We start from the raw sequence: 23130 nt of genomic DNA on the forward strand, positions 1-23130 counted from the left end.
TTCTCGTTGCTTCATGCTAATGCAGTTTACTGTAGCCAGCTGACATTTACTAAGATATGGTCTCAATAACATGATGGAGGTTTTCCTCAGAAATCTAAGGAAGCATGCTGGACATGTGGTGATTAGTATTAATACAAGTCCTCTTAATAGTAGTGATGAAGAAATGGTTAAATAATTATTTAAGGCAATAATACAAAATACCCTACATTCAAACTAAAATCAACAGTTTAGGGGTGTAGGTTAATAAAGCAACTTAAAAGTGAGGAACAACAGTGATATTCATATTAGAACTAGGTTATTTTCTGGTTTTCCTGCATAAACAAAGGAGGACTGATGAATAATCCGTAGGGATGTTCCAATTACATTTTTTTATCTCGATCCGAGTCATTTGATTTTGAGTATCTGCCGATTCCAAGTCCCGGTCTAATACGTCAGCAAAGCATTAAAATAAGAAGAAAAAATGAGAACACATCCAAGTTGTCCATTAATAGTTTTATTATCATTTAGGGATTCTCTTTTTTCTGAATTCATGTAGTTTCCTTAGTTTGTCTGCCAAAAGCCTCCCTTATTAGAAAGTTTGTTAAGGGGAGACTTTGCCGTTTTGGCTTTCTTTTAGCACCCCCTAGTGACCAGTTGGTCAAAGCAAAAGTGAAACTTATCTCCTCGCTGTGCGTTCGTCTATTTAACACCTTAATCTAACTGATGAAAATTCTCCCCAGCCTTCATCGTCTCTACAGGAGCGGCTCGTCACTAAATCAAACAAATCCGCTCCGATCTAAGACATGCAGGAAACGTGCTGGAAGCAGACTCTAGCGCCTGGTATGTCAACTCCACTTTTGCTAAGTCCAAAGGAGGCAGCCCGCTCTGAAGTTGCAAGTGCGATATTCTGGCCATGGGGGTGGTGGGGGTCTGTATGATATTTCATTAACCTTGTAAAGCGTCATTTTAGCACATACTGGAGCAAGAAATGGATTTTAAAGTATGATTCATTTACATACTATGTTTGAATTAAAAACATGTTAATGTTATGAATATATTTAAAACAGATCTCGTTGCTCATTTTTCAAATAGTTTGTTCTGTATTGAGTACTGGACACTCCTGTGACGGGGCAGGCACGTAACCTGCAAGGAAACCTTTCTCTGCACAACATCTGTAGCTACCACGGCCAGCTTGGGTGCTGCAGGAGACTAAGAAACCCAGACGTTTCGCTGTCTGCAATTTTTCTTTGTTTATCAGCGTAACTTACTGTTGGCTAGCTCCGTGTTTTTGTCTGAGTTGCTGCTGTGAACTGGGACTGTTAACGGCAAACTGGGATGTAATGGAGACTGTATTATCCGCTTTGGCAGCACCTGAAGGGGAAAGCCAGAAGAGAAGGTAGTTTGTTTTTATGGCTGCATGTCGTGCAGCTCTGTCTTCTCCAGCATCTTGAATCCCTACTTAAGATACTTAAATGAACTGGCTTTTAAGGCAGGTTAAATTTTAGTTCAATGTAGTAATGCGCGGTAGAAACAGTAGAAGGTATAACCGGTATGATTTTGGCCTAGGATATAGAATTTTTTACTACCGGCTAACTGGTTGCACTTGCTGATGAGGAGTGCGACAGTTTAGCACTTCACCTGCTTTTGCACGAATCCTGTCGATCTGCGTCAGCTCTGGACGAAACGCAGCAGCTGCTGCAGAGCGCATGGATGTAGACGTGCTTGTAAAGAATGGGGTGACGTCGGTTACACGGACCTGGTTTGAATTTTAGGAGTTGGATGATGAGTAGGGATGCACCGATCAGGTTTTTTGTTGCCGATCACCGATACTGATATCAAAGAATGCTGATCACCGATACCGATCACGTGGATTGGCCAGACATTTTCTACAACATTATAATGAGTGCTACAAACTACATAATCTGGGAATAAAGGAAATGTAACCTAATCTAAAATGGTCTGTATTAGGGTTGTCACAGTGTGAAAATTTAACCTCACGGTTATTGTGACCAAAATTACCACGGTTTTCGGTATTATCGTGGTATTTTTTTTAAACGTGTTACATTTTCACACAATTAAATAAACCCTGTATGTCAGGAAATATTGTCCTCAGTTTCTGTCTAAATTTTGCCTAAAATGTGTTATTTTGTAATTATGTTGTTTATTTGTTTACATTTTTTCCCTTTAGTCTTTAAAATACCAATATTTGCCCATAACTTCTTATTTTTTGTCAGTTTGATGTCATCATTTTAAAAATATTAGTTCAGATGATACTCAGTACTCAAGTAGCCTTCTAATCAGATACTTTTTTACCCTTACTTGAGTAATAAACCCTATATCAGGAAAATATTGTCCTCGGTTTGTGTCCTTCCAGTGAGCTTTTCAGATGTGGGAAAATGTCATCAGGCAGTAATCACTGTTAAATTCATAATTATTCTCGGAGAGAGACCAACTCTTATCTGCCCCTGGGAGCCCCGTAATGCATAGCGTCATTTCAACATGGGGGTGTCCGCTACACGGTTTATATGCAGGTAGCGGCGCTGCGGCTGCTTTATATAGCGACTCGTTGCATTCTCCCTCAACCCAAATCCTCGGATCATGCATTTTAGCTAAAACGCTAACGTTAACTTGCCTCGCGTTGACTGTAGAGTTGTGGGTGATGGTCACGCAGATGTGTCATTAGATTTGAAGCGTTGCTGCCTTTCACAGACACTTTTTCTGCACGTGCTGCAAACAGGATAGCCGTCTTCCATCAACCGTCCCTCGGCATTCTTCAAATATCTAAAATATGCCCGTACTTCCGACTTTGTCTTCTTTGAGGGATAATAAATGTCCTCCTGAGCGCTGCCGTCTCCTCCTTTGACCATTATTTCAGCTTTAGCTTCAAGAAAGTTTTGGTTGTAAACAACAAAGCGCGCATGTGCCGCCGGCAACTTCAGCAGATGATATGGTGGCTGGTAAGGGTCACCGCGCCTACACCGCAGCCACGGTAAACCCACCGAGATAATATAGTTTTTTTTAAAACAAGGCGGTTATTATTATTGTCAACTTTTTTTTTTTACCGGGGTTTACCGCTACACTGCGTGACAACCCTACCTGCGGAGAGGAAGCTCGTTCCAAAGCGTAGGACCTGCCACAGCAAAGGCCCTATCACCACACGTCTTTAGGCGCGATCTTGGGACCGAGAGGAGCATGAGGTTCTCCGAGCTGAGTGACTGTGCAGGGGTGTACGGTGGAAGCAATGGCACCAAGTAAGGAGGGGCCAAACCATTTAACATTTTAAAAACCAACAAAAGTATCTTAAAACAAATCCTTACATCAACGGGCAGCCAATGAAGCGCAGCCATGACAGGGGTAATGTGATCATACTTGTGCCTGCCCTCTAAAAGTCTGGCAGCAGCATTCTGCACCATTTGCAACCTGGCTATAGAGCCCTTGCTCACACCAAATAAAACTGAGTTACAATAGTCCAATCACACTGTAATAAAAGCATGGTCTACCGTCTCAAGTTCATGTCGTGACAGGAAAGGTTTGATCTTTGACAGCCGACGAAGGTGGAAAAAGGAGGGGGAGATCACTCCATTAATGTGGGTGTCAAAACAAAGGGTGCTATCTAGTTTAACACCAAGATCAGTCACTGAAGCACTCAGCTGGCCATTAAATAACCCACAGTCAATTATAGAAGAGTCAGAATGTCTGCTTGGAGCAAACAATATAGCCTCTGTTTTCTGATCATTTAGGCTCAGAAAATTTTCACTCATCCAGGTCTTGATCTCCGTCAAACAATTCGTAAGATTAGAAATCGAGAGACCACCTGACGTGTTCAGAGGCAGGTACAGCTGACAATCGTCAGCATAAAGGTGGAAGGGAACTCCAAGCTCACGACATATATCACCTAAGGGCAGAATGTAAGTAGAAAACAACAAAGGCCCCAATATCAAGCCCTGTGGTACCCCCCAGGGTAAATCTGAGTTCTCTGAGGAATAACTTACCATCCTAACATGCATCTTTCTATTCGTCAGGGATAATCTGAACCACTCCAGGGCTAACCCAGAAATCCCGACATAATGATGAAGACGGTGAAGCAGCACTTCATGATCTATTGTGTCAAAGGCAGCCGTAAGGTCCAGCAGAAGTAACAACTCAGAATTACCGCTATTAGTAGCTAGATAAATGTCATTGAGCACTCTAACCAGTGTAGTTTCCGTGCTGTGTAGAGCTCTGAAGCCAGACTGGAAAGTCTCAAAAATGGCATTCTCATCCATAAAAACCAAGAGCTGGTGGTAAACACATTTCTCTAGCACCTTACTTAAGAATGGGAGTTTAGAAATGGGCCTGTAGTTTGCAGACAGCAAAGCATCCATTCCAGGCTTTTTGAGCAAAGGTCGAATAACTGCCTTTTTAAAATCATCTGGGACTATGCCAGAGCTTAGGCTCATGTTAATTATGTGCAATATTAGAGGGGTGACTACTGGAAAGACTTCTTTAAAGAGGCGCGTAGGCATCACGCCATCTGGCGAGCCGCTCGGCTTAGCCTCTCCAACGATCTTGATCAAGTCATCTGAAATAATTGGTTGAAATGCTACCAAACCTCTGATAGCAGTCACAGAAGGGCTGCATTCCGGTGGCCTAGACATGGTAGCCCGGAGCGCAGCTACTTTCCCCATAAAAAAGTCAAGGAACTCATCACACATTTTAGCTGAAGCCTGCACCACATGGTGATCATTCACTTTCAGATCTGAGTTAATTGCGGTATAAAGTACTCTGGGGTTATTTGAGTTTAAGGAAGTGAGATTGGAATAGAATGCAAATTTCGCAGATCTAACTGCCTCTTGGTAAGATTTCCAACTGTCACGTAGAGCAATTAGGGAAACATGCTGATTATCCTTCTTCCACTGTCTCTCTTATCTTCTACATGTCCTTCTTGCGGCACGAAGAACATATAGCTGTACACCAAGAGAGAGCAAGACACTCTCCCCCAGAGGGGGACTCACTGATGGATATATCCGTCCATCTATTTTCGTTAGCCGCTTGTCTACGCAGGGATGCAGGGGGCTGGTGCCTATCTCCAGCAGTCTCCAGGCAAACGGGCAGGGTACACCGTGGATTAGGGGTTCTATCAACTAGTTGGCTAGTCGACTTCACTGCTTTGTAGTGACTTTTTATGCCTTTCATAGACTAGTCGCTGTCATAGTGATAATGACCGACAAAATTGAGTCCTTGGAAAAGACAGCAGGTGACGAGCCGGATGGGTAATTGCAGGAAACTCTCAGAAATGTTTCAGTTGTGTGGAAATACTTCACTAAAGATGAATCTTTTAGTAGCAGCTGAAGAAATACAGTATTATTATTCAACACCATACATTCCCACCATGAACAACCCGATCCAGTGGTGGTCCCGCAATCAGGATAGATTTCCCCGTTTGGCAAAGCTAAGCAAAAGCTATTTGGCTGTTCCAGCTACCAGCACCCCAAGCGAGAGTATTTTTTCACTCGCTGGGAATACGATCACCCGACAGCGGGCGAGCCTTCATCCTGATCGTGTGGATGCACTAATTTTCTTGCATGCAAACCAGGATCAAAAACAAAAACAAGTGACCGAACAGACTGTCGGCAGTAAGTAAAGTTATACGTATGTTGTTGACGTTTTATTATTATTATTTTTTAAGGAGTTTTTATTTTGCACACTTAATTTTACACGTTACACAAGAGTTTCATGATTATTCTTACTGATTTGCAGCAATAAACCTGCTTGATCTCTTTTTTGCTCTGCATTCAAGAATGTTTTTGGAGCTGATTGTTAGCATTTGCAATAAGGTTAGACAATAAAGCCTGTCAAGTGTTATAAAGCTGTCCTGTCTGTCTACTGCGTTTATGCAACTCATTCTCACACCGTAAGCGTCGAAAAATGACGCGCTGTGCAAGAGCATCGGTATCTGACGCCCACGGTAAAACGGACATTTGATCGAATTGTGACTTTACCCTCTTGCAATTTAACCTTCCCCTTACCTCCATCCTAACCTTAACCAGCTTGCGCGTGCAAAGTGTTGTTTCGCATTTCATCGCTCCTCTCAAACACTCTTAACCCAGTATGTCAGTCTAAATTTTCCGTTAAGGTTAGCGTGGGGGTTAGCGCATTGCCTCCCTATATATATATATATATATATATATATATAAATACAATTACAGATCATAATTCATTTAAAGATTATTTATAAATTACGGTAACTAATTTTTTTTTTTATATTTTCACTCACTCCTTTTAATATTTCTAAGGGTTATTCCCAAAATATCATGATTAACCTTGTTAATGCACAATGTGCAGCAGACTGCTGGAAATTCTTGTGACAGTAAATTTTTTACAAATTTTCTCACTGCACGATAAATTCTGTTAAAGCATGAATTAGGACAGCAGGTCTACTGGGAGGAACAGCTAATGTGGTTAAACTAGGTCAGAAACAAAGTCTCTAATCGTCTCCTTAATAATCTAAACCATTTTTCAGACTGTGATATATTAATTGGATGTTGTAGTGACTGGGAAACCAAACCAGACCTGACCTTCAGACTGAGGAACACAAGCTCCAGGAATGAGTGGTTTGGATTTTTTCTTTACAGATGAGGTCTGATTAAAATCACAAAGCCACACACCAGGAATAGTTTCTATGTGCACTGAATCAAAAATGTTCAAACAATAATGAGGGTCGTATATTTATAGCAAGTAGATTATTTAGACTCCAATGATCTCTGGGAAACGTTTCAGTCTGTGTTCAGAGTGGGCCACAGCACTGAAACAGCACTTCTGTCGGTTCTTAATGACGCAGATTTAGCTGCTGACAGAGGGGACATTGTTGCTTTGCTGATGTTGAATCTGAAGCATTAGACACAGTAGATCTTAAAGTCCTCCTGGATCATCTTCAGCAGTGGGTGGATGTCAGTGGGGCAGCCCTGCAATGGCTACGGTCCTACCCCTGGGGGAGGACCTTTAGTGTAAACATAAGGGAGTTCTCTTCGTCTTGGGTGGGACTAGACTGGGGAGTGCCGCAAGGCTCTGTGTTGGGTCCCCTGCCGTTTGCTATTCACTTACAGTGGTGTGAAAAACTTTTGCCCCCTTCCTGATTTCTTATTCTTTTGCATGTTTGTCACACAAAATGTTTCTGATCATCAAACACATTTAACCATTAGTCAAAGATAACACAAGTAAACACAAAATGCAGTTTTGAAATGATGGTTTTTATTATTTAGGGAGAGAACAAAATCCAAACCTACATTGCCCTGTGTGAAAAAGTAATTGCCCCCTTTGTTAAAAAATAACCCAACTGTGGTGTTTCACACCTGAGTTCAATTTCTGTAGCCACCCCCAAGCCTGATTACTGCCACACCTGTTTCAATCAAGAAATCACTTAAGTATGAGCTGTCTGACACAGAGAAGTAGACCAAAAGTACCTCAAAAGCTAGACATCATGCCAAGATCCAAAGAAATTCAAGAACAAATGAGAATAAAAGTAATTGAGATCTATCAGTCTGGTAAAGGTTATATAGCCATTTCTAAAGCTTTGGGACTCCAGCGAACCACAGTGAGAGCCATTATCCACAAATGGCAACAACATGGAACAGTGGTGAACCTTCCCAGGAGTGGGCAGCCGACCAAAATTACCCCAAGAGCGCAGAGACAACTCATCCGAGAGGTCACAAAAGACCCCAGGACAACTTCTAAAGAACTGCAGGCCTCATTTGCCTCAGTTAAGGTCAGTGTTCACGACTCCACCATAAGAAAGAGACTGAGCAAATATGGCCTGCATGGCAGATTTTCAAGACGCAAACCACTGTTAAGCAAAAACAACATTAGGGCTCATCTCAATTTTGCTAAGAAACATCTCAATGATTGCCAAGACTTTTGGGAAAATACCTTGTGGACTGACTGTGGAAGACAAATGTCCCGTTACATCTGGCGTAGAAGTAACACAGCATTTCAGACAAAGAACATCATACCAACAGTAAAATATGGCGGCGGTAGTGTGATGGTCTGGGGTTGTTTTGCTGCTTCAGGAACTGGAAGGCTTGCTGTGATAAATGGAACCATGAATTCTACTGTCTACCAAAACATCCTGAAGGAGAATGTCTGGCCATCTGTTCGTCAACTAAAGCTGAAGCAATCTTGGGTGCTGCAGCAGGACAATGACCCAAAACACACCAGCAAATCCACCTCTGAATGGCTGAAGAACAACAAAATGAAGACTTTGGAGTGGCCTAGTCAAAGTCCTGACCTGGATCCTATTGAGATGCTATGGCATGACCTTAAAAAGGCGGTTCATGCTAGAAAACCCTCAAATAAAGCTGAATTACAACAATTCTACAAAGATGAGTGGGCCAAAATTCCTCCAGAGCGCTGTAAAAGACTCGCAGCAAGTTATCGCAAATGCTTGATTGCAGTTATTGCTGCTAAGGGAGACCCAACCAGTTATTAGGTTCAGGGGGCAATTACTTTTTCACACAAGGCAATGTAGGTTTAGGTTTTGTTCTCTCCCTAAATAATAAAAACCATCATTTCAAAACTGCATTTTGTGTTTACTTGTGTTATCTTTGACTAATGGTTAAATGTGTTTGATGATCAGAAGCATTTTGTGACAAACCTGCAAAAGAATAAGAACTCAGGAAGGGGGCAAAGAGTTTTTCACACCACAGTACTTCCTTTGGGGTATCTCCTTCAGCAGCATGGAGTAAAGTTTCATCTGTATGCAGATGCTTGCCAGATCTACCATCCCCTTCAGTAGGGGGCCATGCAGATCTGTCTCAAACATAATAGACTGCTTAGGAGATATTAGATCCTGGATGGCCTCTAACTTTTTGTGTCTAAATGATGACAAAACTGAGGTCATATTTTTTTTCCCTGGGTACTGCAGATAATGTCAGTACTGATGTTAATCAAGGACCATTAGCTACACATGTGAAGAGCACAGTTACCAATGTAGGTGTGAAAATGGATTCCGACTTCAAGTTTGGCACGCGTATTGTTGTGCGGTCATGCTTTTTTAACCTACGCCACTTGGCTAGAATTAAGCCCCTACTGTCGAGGACTCATCTGGAGTCTGTCACCCATGCCTTAGTCATCTCCTGAATGGACTACTGTAATGCACTGTGTGCCGGCCTCAGTCAGGGTGTGGTGGTATGTCTACAAATAGTCCAAAACTCAGCCGCTAGGTACTTGATGAGCATGACGTGCAGGGAGCACATCACTCCTGTACTGGAATATCTCCACTGGCTCCCCGTGCACTTCAGGGAGAAATTCAAAGTGCTAACTCTGGTGTTTTAGGTTCTTCAGGGGACTGCTCCTCCAACCCTGGAGATCCTTTTGAACAGGCATGCTCCATCAAGAGCCCTCCGTTTGGCTGATAGGGAATTGTTGGTGGTTCCACGTTCACGGTGTAGGTCACGGGGTATCGTGCATTTTCGGTGCTTTCTCAAGTGCCAGTCACCTTCTTTGCTGGTTTTTGAGTCCCATTTGACGACATATTTCTATGTTATGGCTTTCCAACAGCAGATTTTAACCCTTCCACTGTCCTAATGGGTGTGACCCCGCAAGGAAAGTTGACCATTGAGCAGGGTTGATGGTTTATCCCTTGGGTCCATGTGGCAGGGGTGAGGAGTGAGCACCACCTCACCCCTGCCATGAGGACCTCAAGGGATAAACCATCAATCCTGCTCAATAGTCAACTTTCCTCGCTGGGTCACCCATAAAGACAGTGGAAGGGTTAAAGCATGGCTTCAGTGTCCAGCATGTAATGTGGACTTTTTATTGGGATTTAGGTTTTTTTATGGCTGTTTTATAGTATTTTATATGTATTTCTTGTTGCTTGTTGTATTGTTCAGAATCTTGGGCGTCCAACAAGATGAGAGCTGGGATAAGAGATCTTCACTTTTATCATCATTTCATTGGCTCTCTGTAAAATCCAGAACTGAATTAAAATGCCCCTTCTAACTTCTAAAGCTCTGGAAAATCAGACTCCTCCTTCTGTCAAAGATCTTCTTGTTCCAGATGTTACCAACAAAACACCTGGCTCTCAGATCACAGGTTTTGGTTCATAGAGTAATAGGCATCTCTCTGGTGGATCCAGCATCGAGTTTGCATCTGTGAGACAGACATCCTGTCTGCTTTAAAGACCAGGGCCCTTATTTATCAGCCCCATTCACGCACTTGTCATGCAAAGGACCAGCTTTACACATTGTGTGGTATTTACCATATTGTCCTTGTGTGTAGAAACCTTCCAGAATATAAGAACAGCTCTGACCATGTGTATGAAGAGCATCTAATGATTAGAAGTAGAACAGGGGAACTGCAACACTGAATTCAGTCATCTACAAGTGTTCTTCATCCGCAAATTGCCTGAGCAGTAGCCCAGGAGGTAGAACGGGATGTCCAGTAATCAGAAAGTTGTAGGATCGATCCCGGCTCCTGGCAGAGAATTCTGTTGTTGTGTCCTCGGGCAGGACACTTCACCCATCTTTCCTGCTGGTGGTGGTCGGAGGGAACAGTGGCGCCAATGTTCGGCCACCTCTCCTTCGTCAGTGCGCCCCAGGGCAGCTGTGGCTGCATCATCACCAGCGTGTGTGTTACAAAGGAATGTGTGATATTATGTGCAATAATGTAAATTGCTTAATGTGAGTAATTTAGAGTAAAGAACTTGATAAACATGTTTTGTATTGAGCATAGAACTATTATAACTAAAGAAAAAGGTAATCATTTAAGCTCTTAAGCAGAGAAGCTGATTTCTGCCAACATGCCCAGCATGAACTTGTAGTTCATAAATGACCATTTTGCAGCCTGTAAAGCTGAAAACGGCATTATTAATGATTAGCTGTTGAGTGACATCTGCTGTTTTCTGCTCCAGAAGCTGTCAGACCAAACAAAGTCACGATTTCGATCAGAGTGCTACTGATTTAACGTTTCTGTGCCAAACAGCTGTTTGTTTTTGTTTGGCAGCAGAACACAGTACATAGTGTTCTTGTTCCCCACGTGATGCAGGATGTGGTGAAGAAACTGCCCCAGTGTAGACAAAGAAGTGCTCATTCATCCTTCATCTTCAACCAAAAGTGTTAAATAAACCCCCAAACTGCAGCATCCCAGTCTGTTGGTATTTGTGTGATCTGCAGGAACCCTGGTTGATTATTTAGCTTCCGATCGGATTTGACATCTACACATGGAAGGCTTTGGTGACCTCTTGAGTCTCCTACACGGTAGTGTTCCTTCACTTAAATAACAAACCTGTAACCCTACTTTGGTCTTTTCAACCCAACTTGATATTAACACATTGTCAAAGGGATTTTTAACTTAGAAAGACAAACCAGAAGGCCTGAAATGTCTTCTTGAGTTTTAGGGGAGCAGTTTGAGCCGGTTCCAATTATAAATCAATGGCACATATTTTAAAAGATAAATTAAGTAAAAGGTTGGCTGTAATATCATTTTACTGCATTTAAAGTATTTATTCATTCACATTTACCACCAAAAGCCAAATCAGTTGTAGGGTTAACTACACACTAGAATCAACACTGTTTGCTATCCGTTGTTACTTTTGAGAATGACCGAGCATATTAGCATATGAGCTTATATCATGTATAAATATCCAAGATACTTATATAATCAATAGAAGCTCATTCACCAATTCACTTGGTCTATTTTTAATCCAAAGATTAATGTTTTATTTAAGATAATTAAATTTTATAGCAAAAGTTTATTTTGAATCAGAAGCTAGGAATCTTTGCTTTTCAATAACCAGAAATATTATACCTTTCTGTGTTTCATTTCAATAATGAGGCAAGTTTAAAAATGAAGAATTTTATTACTAACAATTTTTTTAAACTTTACGATTTGAACGACGATTATAAATGACAATTCTTGGATGACAATTTAATGAAAATTTTTTAACAGCATTGATATTAAACTTGTTTTAAAAGGCAAACCTGTGGCTGGATGAAAGCTAAATTCAAAATACGAGTTTGGATGCGTGAATGGAATTCTCAGAAGATTTCTTTCAGAGAGAGGAACGTGTTCTGGCTGGAAATGATGTTTTGCAGCTACCTGAGTTGTTTACTTAGAGAACAGCATCAAACACAATCTGTCGAAGTCTACCTCACCCAATCAGTGTCCAGGTGGAGATGTTTCCTCCAGGCACGAGGTTGGTGGAAAAACCTCTGGCACGACCAAGTTGGTCCTGAGATGTCTCCTTGGGTCACTCGACTGGTGGAACTATATGCGTCTCCAAGTCCATACTCTGAAGGAGTTTCTCGTCTTAACTAAGAAATCAATAACTTCTGGAAGGAGTTTTTCGTCAGCTGGTTACAGTTTACATTTATTCTTAGCTATTCTGATCAGCGTGACAGAACAGCTTGGCAGAGGATCAGGGCGGCCGTTCCCGTCTCCTCAGGATGGTGTTGGTTCAAGAACTGGCGTGAAAGCCGTTGCAGGTTAGTTTACAAAGACCTCAGAACACACCCCCTCTCAGCAAGAAAGCTTTGGTCATGCGTCAAAAACGTGTTGGCAGTTATTGTTTACTCTGTATGAACTCTGTGTTAGATGGATAAGGTGGAGCTGACCTTCTGATTTGCTGAACAGACATTCCTGTCATCAACCATAATCATAATTAATCATTATTATACCCAAAGCATAATGATTCATTTCATGTAATTAAAATACATGTATACTGAACCAAGTGATTATATATGATGATTATAATAAACAGTAATAAAGTCAAAGAATTTTATTAATGTTATTTAATTATCGTGAACTTGAAGTGTCCTTCTTCTGGGACGGAACAGCAGCAGATAGTGGTGATGTTCTTCCAGACATCATGACTTCTTGGTTAATCTGTGGACTTGAAAGTTACTGTTTGACCCAGCTGGGTAAATGTGACCTTTTGCCACAAATTAGAGAACCTTGATGACGCTACACAGTGTACTCTTTACTGCAGACAAAGTCCTGGTTCATCTCTCCTCCAGAGGGCTCACTCCAAACCTGAAATCACTGTTTTGGTTCCATTTTTAGCACAACTCTTAGGTATTAAAAGTAAGTAAGTAAAATTTATTTATGTAGCACTTATCACAGACATAGAATCACAAATTGCTTCATTTAGATCAAAACAAAATAAAGCAAAGTCATAAAATCATAATGATCTCAAAACAGAAATAGATTAACATCAGAAAAAAAATTAAGTCCATCCATCCATCCATCCATCCATTTTCATCCACTTATCCAGAGTCGGGTCATGGGGGCAGTAGCCTAAAGCAAGAGGCCCAGACTTCCCTCCCCCCAGCCACTTGGGCCAGCTCCTCTGGAGGAATCCCAAGATGTTCCCTGGTCAGGTGAGGGACATAGTCCCTCCACCGTGTCCTGGGTCTACCTTTAGGTCTCCTCCTGGTTGGACGTGCCTGGAAAACCTCACCAGGGAGGCGTCCAGGAGGCATCCTGACCAGATGCCCGAGCCACCTCAACTGGCTCCTCTCGATGTGGAAGAGCAGCGGGTCTACTCCAAGCCCCTCCCAGATGACCGAGCTTCTCACCCTATCTCTAAGGGAGAGCCCAGCTACTTTTCGGAGAAAACTCATTTCGGCCGCTTGTAGCCGCGATCTCGTTCTTTCGGTCAGTACCCAAAGCTTATGACCATAGGTGAGGGTAGGAACGTAGATCGATCGGTAAATCAAGAGCTTCACCTTCTGACTCAGCTCCCTCTTCACCACGACAGACCGGTACAACGCCCGCATCACTGCAGATGCAGCACCAATCCGCCTATCGATCTCACGTTCCAGTTTTCCCTCACTCGTAAACAAGACCCCAAGATACTTAAACTCCTCCACTTGGGGCAGGACCTCATCCCTGACCCGGAGAAGGCATTCTGCCCTTTTCCGAATCAAGACCATGGTCTCAGATTTAGAGGAGCTGATTCTCATTCCAGCTGCTTCACACTCTGCTGCGAACTGCTCCAGCGAAAGCTGAAGATCATGTTCTGATGAAGCCAACAGGACCACATCATCTGCAAAAAGCAGAGACCTGATTCTCAGGCCACAAAAACAGATGCCCTCCACACCTTGGCTGCACCTAGAAATCCTGTCCCTAAAGGTTATGAACAGAATCTGTGACAAAGGGCAGCCTTGGTGGAGTCCAACTCTCACTGGGAACGAGCCCGACTTACTGCCGGCAATGCGGACCAAGCTCTGACACCGGTCAGACAGGGACCTAACAGCCCGTATCAGAGGAGCTGGTACCCCATACTCCCGGAGTACCCCCCACAGGCCCCCAGAGGGATGCGGTCAAACGCCTTCTCCAAATCCACAAAACACATGTAGACTGGTTGGGCAAATTCCCACGCACCCTCCAGGATCCCCCTAAGGGTATAGAGCTGGTCCAGTGTTCCACGGCCAGGACAAAACCGCATTGCTCCTCCTGAATCTGAGGTTCAACAATCCGATGGACGTTCCTCTCCAGAACCCCTGAATAGACCTTACCAGGAAGGCTCAGGAGTGTGATCCCCTGCAGTTGGAACACACCCTGCAGTCCCCTTTTTTAAATAAGGGAAACACCACCCCGGTCTGCCAGTCCAGTGGGACTGCCCCCGATGTCCACGCGATATTGCATAGCTGCGTCAGCCAACACAGCCCCACAACATCCAGAGCCTTAAGGAACTCCGGGCGGAACTCATCCACCCCTGGAGCCTTGCCACAGAGGAGCTTTTTAACCACCTCAGTGACCTCAGCACCAGAGATTTGAGAGGCCAACCCAAAGTCCCCAGACTGCTTCCTCACTGGAAGACGTGTCGGTGGGATTGAGGAGGTCTTCGAAGTATTCTGCCCACCGATCCACAACGTCCTGAGTGGAGGTCAGCAGCACAACGTCCCCACTATAGATAGTGTTGGTAACGCACTGCTTTCCCCCCCTGAGGTGCCGGATGGTGGACCAGAGTCTCCTCGAAGCCATATGGAAGTCTTGCTCCATGGTCTCACTGAACTCCTCCCATGCCCGGTTTTTGCCTCGGCGACCACCCGAGCCTTGTTCCGCTTGGACTGCCGGTACCTGTCAGCTGCCTCTGGAGACCTGATAGGACTCTTTCTTCAGCTTGACAGCATCCCTAACCGCCGGTGTCCACCAGCGGGTTTGGGGGTTGCCACCATGACAGGCACCGACGTTCCTGCAACCACAGCTCCGGTTGGCTGCCTCAACAATGGAAGCATGGAACAGGGTCCATTCAGACTCAGTGTCCCCCGCCTCCTCCGGAACATTTTGGAAGTTCTGTCGGAGGTGGGAATTGAAGCTCCTTCTGACAGGAGACTATGCCAGATGTTCCCAGCAGACCCTTGTGATATGTTTGGGCCTGCCTGGTCTGACCAGCATCCTCTACCATCGTGAGGTCCGGCTGGGTACATGAGCCACTCGTTTGCCACGGCTTGCCATCCCACCTCTGCCAACAAATGTCGTGAGGTCTATGATGGCAATAATCAGATCAAACAATGTTGCTCTGTTTCCGTGAGTTTTATTGTGCTCATCGTGCCCACCTTGGTGTTTTCGGTGACTTCCCAAAAGCAAAAATGCAAAATGGTGAAAGGAACCAAAAAAAAATAGAAGCTTTTACTATTTACAAGTACACAGAGTTCTTAACTGGGCATGCAGTCAGAGCAAACATTTCCCCCAAGCAGCTTGTTACCCACAGCTGTGTCCAATCAGAAAAACCTTGCAAGAGCTGGGCTCAAGCTCCTTCCCTATCAGCAGGCACCAAGAAACTGACATCTGACCATAAGAAAATTATTTGAAATATTAGATTTGTCCAACATTGACAACCTAAATAACAAACTCTGTATGGAGACCAACTAAAGATGTATAGTAACTTATATTCTTGTTTGTATGGATGGGTGTTTGTGTGTATGTGTATCGTGCCTGATCTGACCAACCCCACATCATCTCATCATCACATTATAGAACTCAGAATCCTTAAAGGAGCAGTACAGCTGAATGTCATCTGCATATAGGTGATGAGAGGCATTATGAAAAGAATCAATTTTCTGTCCAAGAGGGTGTATGTACAGTAGAAACAACAGTGGACCCCAAACAGAGTCTTGGGGTACCCCACAGAACAGATCGGTAGAATCTGACATGATTTGGTTTATACAGACACTGTAACTTCTGTTAGACAGGTACGATCTAAACCAGTCTAGAACAGTTCCAGAGATCCCCACTGAGTCACCAAGTCTGTTAATTAAGGTGCTGTGATCAACAGTGTCAAAAGCTGCAGAAAGATCTAACAACACTAACACTGGGAATTCCCTGTCTGCAGCCATCATGATGTCACTGGAAACTAAGCAAAGCTGTTTCTGTTGAATACAGGGTTTCCTCCAGCGCTTTATAAGCCTGGCGGCCCTCATGAAAACACTCAGTAACTAATTATAATCAGAAAAAAATCATTTATGGCTGACCATGCTGGATACCATCAGTTCTACACTAGTATACATAAAAGCACAAATATGGTAAATGGCCAGTAAGTATTTATCATCTTCTAGAGTCTGACAACCCTCAAAGGAGCTTTGTAACACACACGTTCAGGAGGTTTGCAGGTTTGCGGCCCTCTCAGAGTATAAAGGCTCTAACCCAGTAAATGAGGTAGTAAAATACACTTAAAGTATGTTTTATTTGTCTAATGAAAATATTTAAGTTAGTTTCAAGGAGTATAGTGACATTAATTAGTACTTGTATCAATACTCGGTATCAGCAAGTACTCGAATGTAAGTACTTAGTTTGAAACAAATCTAGTAATGGTGAATCCCTAATTCCTATGTTTAGAAACTCAATACTCTAAAACTATACTACAAATAATCTCTAAATGAGACCTGAAGCATTTTTCTGAAAAAAAAAACATTTTTTATGGATCTGCACCGGTTTTCCTGAAATAAGATGTATCTCATTTCATCAAATTTTAAAAAGGCGTGAAAGTTGTATTAAAAACAGTTTCACGCCTGACCTCTTGCACTAAATCTTTTGAGGTTCTAGACAACAAACGGCGTCCTATTGTTTGGTCTCTCCAAGGCCTTTGAAAAAGTAGATCACAGAAAACTAAAGTAAGTTTTCTCAGTATTTGACTCACAGATGGATGGATGCTTGTCCCAGTATAGTTCAACTGTACTGTACAACAGTGTTTAAATGTTGAAATTTCTCATCCACTTGCTTTAGACGTAGATCTGACTGGCTTTTTCAAACCCGAGTCTATTTTCTTTTAGTGGCTAATATAGAAAATAGGTGTAGAAGACTATTTTCACGTTAAGTCGTCATGTTAAACTCAGAGTGACCGATCATATTTTAAAAATTACAATTAAAAACTATTTCTCAGTGAATCTGACCTTTAAAGACCAAGGTCTCTGAGAAACTGTTTTTACTTGTTATTTTTGAAATAGAGGATTGTTCACTCTGACTTTAACATGCAGGCTAAATGTGAAAATAATCTCCTAGCCCTATTTTCCGCATTAGCCGCCGATAGAAAATAGACAGGGAAGCGCTCAGATTAGAAAAGTCAGTCAATTGTATGTCATAATATAAAATTTGCATTCATGGACTCACCCATCTTGGCTCATGACTGGGAGGATAGTTGTTGGTTTATCATCCAGGAGAGGGCAGAGCATGTCTCAGCTAGTAGAAGCTAACTGTTAGCATTAGAAACTCCTCAACATGGCATAACTCCTCCAGGCTTGTGTTATTTGTGGACATAAAACATCAACGTTGTGGAGAAAACAGTAAGGCAGTAGAGCCACATTGCATTTAGCCAATCAGAGGCGAGATGTCTGAAAATCAGGAAATAAGACTCCAAATCCCGCCCCCCACACCTTTGGTTCACATTTAGTTCCTACAACAGGAGCGGCAGAGCTTTTTTTTCTTTTCAAAAGTAAACAACTCACAGGACATTAAGACCGCTGCAGATTTATTGTAAAAAACAGAACAGGTGAACTTATTCTTTAATAAAACAATGCTTACAAATAGTCTGATAGATGGGTAAATGTTTACACTGTGGTGGTCATTTATTAATTTTTTTGTTGGCGTTTGAACGTCACTACAGGTTCTGCTGTATCGTTTGTTTTTTTGTCTTTGTTTGTTTTGGGTTTTTGTCCCTCCATAGATCATGATATTGATTCAGTCCAGACATTTTGGGTCTTGGTTTTGTCTGCATAGCCGCAGCTTTCAGGCTCTGCAGCTGTTGTCTGGATGTGAAATACTCTCCAGGGGAAACAGCAGTAAACCCGAGGACAGTTTCCCATAATGCTTTTCAACCCAGCTGTGAAATAAAAAAACAGCGATGGCTCAGCCTTTGGACAGGGACTGTTTGAAACAGCATGTGGCCGAGGGGAACTTGTAACCATTGGTTTTTTTGATAGCTTCCCAGTTCTCAATCAACTTAAACCGCTGTGTCGTTAGAAGCTGCAGATCTGTGGCCTGTTTGCATAAATCCTCTGAGAACAGCAACGGCTGTTGGGAGTTTGGGATTGACACAAAGATGGATGCACTTTTTTCCATCTATGATCTGTGTCTTTATCATCCCGACACCCTGAATCCATGTCCTGGACATTAAAATGGAAAAGGAAGCTGATTTTCCAGTTGTGGGATGTGTTTCCTTCACATAGACGAGTCTTGTGTCGACAGCCTGGATTTTAGCAGCAGCTGCAGTGAAAACTGCTCAGCTTCTCGTTATCTGAGACCCGATTCTCGGGCTGGAATGTTGCATGTTGTGTCAGACATTAAAACGTGTTAAATCTGACCCTTGAATAGCTTAACAGGAAAATTATAACACCGATTGTCCCATTAAAACTAGAGTCTGAAAACTGTAATTTTCTGAGCAAACTGTGATTTATAAAGAAAAACTTGACTGGAAAATATGGCAACTTTAGGGAAACGGATCCTGGTGTTGGCACCAATTGATGAATTATTCCACCATCAGCGACTGGCCAAGCCCTTCGCTGATCTTTTTTTTTATGAGCAATAATTTTTATGCCTATGAATGAATCTCGTGGACAGGACGTGGCAAATTTCTACATCAAATCAGCACCTTTTTTTGCAACACTATTTAGATATTAACCATCATTTGAAAGCCAGGATTCTTTTGATTTTGAGGATATAAAAGGTTTTTGACAAACCACAGTTCGAACCCTCATATCGTTAGCAGAATAATGGCGTCTCCAACAAAAACGATCTTTTTACATCCAGAAATCAAATAAAAACACCAGTAAAATACTTTGTCTATAAAAAGTCTCATAATCCCTGTTAGCATCCAAACATTAGCTTCAAACGTTCAAGTGACATCTTCCTGAACCAAAGGGTTAAGGTGTGTGTGTGTGTGTGTGTGTGTGTGTGTGTGTGTGTGTGTGTGTGTGTGTGTGTGTGTGTGTGTGTGTGTGTGTGTGTGTGTGTGTGTGGCCTAAAATCAATACAACGATATATTGAAGATTTCACCTCGATAACTGTGAGTGGATAACTACAGGTATGTGCAGAAACAAAAGTTGTCCACCAGATGGGGCTGTCTCGTTTGTCTCGTGTGTCACGTTGAGTCACATTTTTACGTAACTAAAGGTGGAACAGCTTCTTAAAAGGACATGAAAGTTGCCAACCTACACACATCGTTTCATTTTTTTATTATCAAATTTATTGACGGGGAAAAAATTGTCTCTAAGAGTCAGAAAATTCGATAACGATAAATATTCAGTTTGTTGCCCCGCCCTGCTGCACATGTGTATGTGGACTGGATGGAACAGCCGGTTATGGACGTGTAGTTTCTCGGCTGAGTGGATCCGTTTAGGCGGTTCCTGAGCGGAGGAGCCTCCTGCTGCCGTGTCATTCAGTCAGGCTCATCAGCAGCTGTAGCCTCGGTAGTCGTGCAGCGCATCGTGCGCTCTGCTGAGAAGGTGATTGGCTGCAGCCTTCCATCTCTCCAGGACCTGTACGTCTCCAGAACTCGGGGGCGTGCAGGTCGGATAGCAGCTGACCCTTCTCACCCGGGTCACAGACTTTTTGAGCCGCTTCCCTCAGGCAGGAGGTTACGGTCCATCCAGACCAGAACCTCCCGCCATAAGAACAGCTTCTTTCCATCTGCCGTTAGACTTGTGAACAGCTTATAAACACACAACCATGCTGGTCTTCTGTACTCGACTCAACGTCACGTTATCGGCCATGTTACCATTACCTGCCATTCTTTATAGCTGAAAGTTTTATTCTTTTTTTTTATTATTATTCTATTTTATTCTATTTTTAATCTTATTATTCATGTTATATGTAGCACATTAGTACCGGATCAAGTTCCTAGTTTGTGAATTGTTTGTTCACTGACAATGGCAATAAACCTATTCTGATTCTGATTCTGATTCTGAGTTAACATTTACAAATAGGCATTGCTCATGATGGCATGTTGACTTCACGTTAGGACTTGAAAAAGACAAAAATGTGTTTCCAGACACAAAAGGAGTCACTTCGTCTTTTATTAAATCCTCATACCACTTACGAACATGGCTCTTTACTGTGGAATACTATAGTAATGTAGTTTTCTACTGATTAATCCATCATTTCCTGTAGTATTCACTGAATACTACAGGAATACTATTCAGGTATAACTCAGGTATTTACCACTACCACGCCCAACAGCGTGCAGTCATTTCTAACCTAGCCATCTGAAGAACCTTTTCAGGTCTTCCTAGAAATAAAATTCAATCAAAGAGGCAAAGGCCATCTCAAATGTCAGAAGGTGGGTGAGTAGGAGAGGGGATATAATCCCAAAATCACCAGAGCACATTTCTCTGTAGAGTGGGATTAATAGAGCAGGAATGCAGCTGTGTGTATGCAGTGTTTCATAGGTCAGAAAAGTAGTTTTAGTTAGGATTCCACGCAAAGTTGTATAAATGAGGCCCCAGGAACTTTTGTGCTGAAGAGATGCAGAAATGGCTTCGTCCACTGAAGAGTTGTGGCTGTTCCACATTCAGCCACCAGATGGCGCCCTGCACAGAGAAACTGAAGCCTCTAAACCAGTCAACGATTCAAGAAAGTATTTGGACTGGCTCAGAATTCTCCTCAGATGGAAGCAGGAATTTGTTACAGAAAAAAGTAATCTGATTACATCCAGTCAGCAGCAGCAGCAGCTTTCCCACTGACGAGTCAACTTTTTCATTTTAAATGTGTCTAAAGGTTTTAACAGTGAGAATGTGTTCCTCTTTTCTCCTCACTCAGTGTGTGATTGTAACAATTTTCAGCTCTGTGTTCTGGTCAGCAGGTATCCAGATGTCTGACGGGGCACCGAGGATGACCTCCTGGCCCTAAAAACCCTCCAGTATGTCAGGTGAGCCTCTGACTCGTCATCCACCAACTCTGAGCTCCTGTGAAAATTTCTTCTGTTTAGTTTAAACTCTCCAAGTGAGTCCTTCCTGTTTCCCGTGACTCAGTCAGATGAAAGCAGGTCCGTTTACCACATGGGTTTTCATCTCTCACCCCCTAGAGCAGAGATTCCCAACCATGGCCCTCGGGACCTCTGTCTGGCTTATTTTCCATGTCTCTGCTTCAGCACACCTGATTTACACATTCGCATTGCCTCCTCAGGAGAATGTCCAGGGCTGCAGATGCCTGTTGGTGACTCATTCATCTGAGTCAGATGCGTGGGTGCAGGGAAGCACTGGTGTTTGACAGGGAAGGGACCTGGGTTAGGGAACCCTCCTCTAGAGCCCCCATCCAGCATGCTCTAACACAGTGATCCCCAACTCCCTTCTCCGAGGGCCGATATCCAGCATGTTTTAGGTGTTTCCCTAATCCAGCATCTTTGATTCACCTGTTCAGCAGCTCTTTAGGCTCTGCAGATGTCTGTTAGTCACCTGCTGATTAAAATCAGTTGAAGCAGGGAAACGGTAAAACATGCTGGGCAGTGGCCCGCGGAGACGGGAGTTAAGAACCACCGCTCTAGAGGTTCCTCTGCTCCAGTGCTGCTAGTTTGAGTTGGTGGTGATTAACCTGCAGAGCTGCAGCTGCTGAACAGGTGATTCCACCCTCGGCGGCTCAGGTGTTGGAGCAGAGACCGGCTGGACGAGGCGCGTCCGGGACGTGGCCTGCACGCTCCGCGTCAACTGGATAGGATTCCCTGAAGTCAGAACTCGTCTGAGGCGTTTTCTGCTGCTTGCTTTTTGAGTCTCAACAGATTCTTTCAAAATCTTAAATTAAACCAAACGTACAATTTTCTGTCACCTCCTTTACCTTGGTGTCTGTATGAGGTTTCATGGACTAACTATCTGGACCTGCTGAAGGCTGAAAGCAGCTGAGGGAGGTTGATTTAGTCTGTGCTGAGGAAACACCGCGACCGATTTATCCTCAGACTCACTCTTAGCTGGTGAACGGGGCTGGGAGGTGGCGGCAGAGAGGTGTGGTCAGACACCTCTCCACTGAAACCCCAGCGTGAGTCGTGGGGCTGCACCTGTAACGGGTGGATTCAGACAGAACCCTTGACCCGGCGGGTTCTGGGTGGGTCAGAAGTTTCCCCTGGTAACAGAAAACATCTGGAGAGGCGATGTCCAGTTTGAACTCGCTCCAGCCCGGCCCACAGCACCAGGCAGATTTAATGTTTCACATGAACTACATCACCCTAAACCACTGATTTTCTGCTGATTCGTTTAATTAAAAATAATAAAAGTAAATGTTTTGCTATTTTAATTTTTTATTACACATAGATCAGACCGCTCAGCTGGAACTCGTCTTAAAAAGCTTAAAAACAGCAAAGAACTATTTTCTTCCTGATTATTTGCACCTATCTCCACAGACTGGGAGGGCAGCATTCCCTCTGGGAGATAAAACGGGCCTGGTCACACAGAACCCGGCCAGGGTGGAGACATATGGGTTCCATCAGCTAACAGCTTGTCCCCTAAATGGGACAGGCAGGACAGTATGTGCCGCTCGGTGCATTTAGTCAACAGAGATAATGTACGAGGTAAATTGGTCATCACGTGCGGATTTAGCCATCCCACTAACACCTCTGATCCGGCACATATGTTATCGAACTAAACAGATACAGGCTCTCGTGTATCGCACGAGGAAATGAACCCAATCCCCTCGCTTGCTGTTCCACCTTAAGATGGACAACAACACACAGATACAAGCGTGTGTTTGTGACGC

General features: G+C 43.2%; 1 protein-coding gene across 4 annotated transcripts in view; it reads left to right on the top strand.

The window, feature by feature from the left end:
- thrb (thyroid hormone receptor beta) overlaps positions 1-23130 on the top strand; it is a 125656-nt gene that overhangs the window by 74860 nt on the left and 27666 nt on the right. For 3 of the 4 annotated variants that reach the window (XM_054745571.2, XM_054745564.2, XM_054745580.2), the window contains one exon: positions 21251-21316. In XM_054745571.2, the coding sequence (XP_054601546.1) occupies positions 21310-21316 (7 nt within the window). In that variant the 5' untranslated portion in view covers positions 21251-21309. Of the gene's footprint in view, positions 1-21247; positions 21317-23130 lie in introns of all 4 variants that reach the window. The other variant, XM_054745575.2, reaches the window with a different exon arrangement.

Source organism: Nothobranchius furzeri, chromosome 11, assembly GCF_043380555.1.
Source record: "Nothobranchius furzeri strain GRZ-AD chromosome 11, NfurGRZ-RIMD1, whole genome shotgun sequence".
In the NCBI taxonomy this organism is placed as follows: Eukaryota; Metazoa; Chordata; class Actinopteri; order Cyprinodontiformes; family Nothobranchiidae; genus Nothobranchius; species Nothobranchius furzeri.